Source organism: Papaver somniferum, unplaced genomic scaffold, assembly GCF_003573695.1.
Source record: "Papaver somniferum cultivar HN1 unplaced genomic scaffold, ASM357369v1 unplaced-scaffold_29, whole genome shotgun sequence".
In the NCBI taxonomy this organism is placed as follows: Eukaryota; Viridiplantae; Streptophyta; class Magnoliopsida; order Ranunculales; family Papaveraceae; genus Papaver; species Papaver somniferum.
Window position 1 is genome coordinate 3,777,450 of NW_020639929.1, and position 2,911 is coordinate 3,780,360.

Genomic DNA, 2,911 nt, shown 5'->3' on the forward strand with positions numbered 1-2,911 from the left:
TCAATCATCCAGATTCAATCGAATCGGGTAAGTTAACAGGATCGTCTCTGACATTTAGACGACCATGTGCGAAAGCGTTTAGAACGCCCTTTTATGAAAAAAAATAAAATAAAATTTCACCAGGGGCGGAGCTATGTTAGAGGTAGGTGGGTCTCTGGACCCATCTAAATTTTCTAGACTAGGCTATTAGTAGTTAGCGTCTGGTTGCAAGTCAAAGAGAAAATTTCCTATCCGTCGGAATAGGGAGACGGAAAAGCTAAAAAAGATAAAGCTTTTAGGTTTTTTTTTTAAAACTTGAAAATGGAACGCAGCAAAAGTAAACGGGCTGCAGGCGGCAAGTCATTTTTACTCTTCTATCAGTATTCAATTAACTCAAAAGATGAAGACACTAGATGATGTGATGATGTAACATGTATTGTATTCATCTATTGAGTTGTTTCCTTTCATTTTACACAAACGGACAAAATGGATATGATTTTAACTTATATTGCTATATGAATATCTCAATATGCCACATATAGTATCAATTAATCAAGTATATCAAGTAATCAATCAAACTTATCATACTGTCAAACTGTCGAAGCACTCCTAGTATCATAAACATGGTGCCCAATGATTCTCCAAGTTCAGTTAATCTTAAATATGGCGGTGATTTTTTGCTTGGCATACATTTCATAAGATGTAAGATGTCTAATTTTTTTTTGTTAATGTGAATTGGTTTCTGTATAATAAAGATTTGATTAGATTTTTTGTCTTATGGATAGGTATTGAAAGATATTTCAAAAAAGTTAGGCAAAAGGATTCTGCTCCTATATTGATTAATGATAATCAATTGGTTTCTCAACCTGAATCACGATCTGATAGTCAAGAGGAACCCGAAACAGAAACAGAATCAAAATCAAGATATGTATCTGTTAACCGTGTACGGATAGACTTGTCATATCTCCCGTCTGATCCTGGTTTACAACCGAAAATTTCAGATTATGATCCGAATGATCAAGATGTTGTTCGAAGAGCTTATCTACTAAAAGGTCCTTGCCAGCCAAAGGCACACAAATTTCCCAAAAAAGTAACGTCAGGAAGAAATCGAGGGTTCAACAGTGGCAAATATTTTAGTAAATATGAGAATTGGTTAGAGTATAGTAAGGCTAAAAATGCACTATTTTGCTTATATTGCTATTTGGCATCAAAAGACCTTGTGATACACGTTGGAGTTCACATTATGGTACACTTGTCAATTTAATAACGATGTTTTCTTCTGTGATTGAAGTTCTTGATGAGGTTCTGGTAGATGCAAATGGTTCTAAAGAAAAAGGTGATGCATTGATTTTATTAGATAGTATGCGTTCTTTCGAGTTTGCTTTTAACTTGCATCTAATGAAGGATATATTAAAGATCAGTAATGATCTTTCAAAAGCATTACAACGCAAAGATCAAGATATTGTAAACGCTACGACCTTAGTCAAGCTATCTAAACAGCGCTTACAAAAATTTAGAGATTCTGGGTGGCCATCATTTCTTGAAGAAGTTAATTCATTTTTCCACAAGCACGGTATATCAGTTATTCAGATGGATGACGATTATGTACCTCCAGGAAGATCACGGCGATATGGGCAGGTAACAAAAAATTTACATCATTACCAAGTTGATTTATTTTATGCTTGCATAGATAAACAACAATTCGAACTCAACAATCGTTTTGATGAAGTAAATATGGAATTACTTGTTTGATGTCATGCCTGAATCCGAATGATTTATTTGCTGCTTTTGATATCAATAAGTTGGTTCGTCTTGCTGAGTTTTATCCAGATGACTTCTCAGAACAGGAACGCATAGACCTTGAAAATCATCTCGGGGTTTATGAAATGGATATGAAATCCAATGATGCATTTAAGGAATTGAATGGGATTAGCAGTTTAGCCAAGAAAATGGTTGAGACGGGAAAGGATGTTGTTTATAATTTGGTGTACAAGTTTATAAAGTTATCATTAATCTCGCCGGTTGCTACTGCTACAGTGGAAAGAGTCTTTTCTGCTATGAATATAGTAAAGTCTCGTCTACGAAATCAAATGGGCGATGAATGGTTAAATGATTGCTTAATCACTTATATTGAGAAAGCTATTTTTAACACCGTCGGTGATGAGGTAATTATGAAACGCTTTCAGAAAATGAAAAACAGGAAAGGACAATCATGATTTTTTTGTTTTTTTATTGCTAGGAAATTATTAGTACTTCATTTTACCTTTATAAATTTCTTCTGTTGCTTTGAACAATTAATTTTTCTAAGGTAAGAAATTCATTTATTATTTTCATTAATTTTTGTTTGACTATGCATATGATCCGAACCCATATGGCTTGCTTGCAACCAAAAGTAGATTAGTTAAGGTGAAAAGTTTTTTTTTTTTTTCGTTTTGTTCCACCCAACCAAATTTTCGGGCTCTGCCCCTGAATTCCACACATATAATTATATGTTTTCCAATTAAAATCTACCATATAATATTGAAATGAAGTAATTTATGTCACAAACTTAAGAACAATGTTAATAAGCCGAGAACTATCAAATTTCAACTACTGTTTAAGAAGGAAAATTTGAAAAATGAGCTACGTCCGTAAACAGATAGAAAAAAATCGCCACTAGCCATTTACTCTGATACTGTTTTTCTTGCTCAAGATAGTTGTGGAGTACCTATATTAAAGCAAGAAAAAAATTTGAGAAGGAAACTCAAATAAAAACAGATGCTCCAATCGATAACAGCAGTTATATATCCACTCATATGGTACTTCATCGTACGATTCATATGCCATCGTAATAATTGCACTGTCTGTGTAAAAGGTTAAAACACTGCACATTACTATGGAAATAAGAAAAATGAAACAAAAATTAAACAACTACCTATGTGACCAAAAAAAC

At 33.4% G+C, this 2,911-nt stretch overlaps 1 protein-coding gene across 1 annotated transcript; it reads left to right on the forward strand.

The window, feature by feature from the left end:
* Positions 1–602: 602 nt before the first annotated feature.
* Positions 603–2,195, forward strand: LOC113341431. The gene is made up of 4 exons (XM_026586308.1): positions 603–681; positions 765–1,031; positions 1,271–1,617; positions 1,782–2,195. Exons 1-4 carry the CDS (start codon positions 603–605, stop codon positions 2,193–2,195), a joined length of 1,107 nt encoding a protein of 368 aa, XP_026442093.1.
* The last annotated feature ends 716 nt before the right edge of the window (positions 2,196–2,911 follow it).

Coding starts and splice junctions, on each gene's coding strand:
- LOC113341431 (XM_026586308.1), top strand. CDS start 603: ATGGTGCCCAATGATTCTCCAAGTTCAGTTAATCTTAAATATGGCGGT. Junction 1,032..1,270: donor AAGAGCTTATCTACTAAAAG/GTCCTTGCCAGC, acceptor CTGTGATTGAAG/TTCTTGATGAGGTTCTGGTA. Junction 1,618..1,781: donor GATCACGGCGATATGGGCAG/GTAACAAAAAAT, acceptor GATATCAATAAG/TTGGTTCGTCTTGCTGAGTT.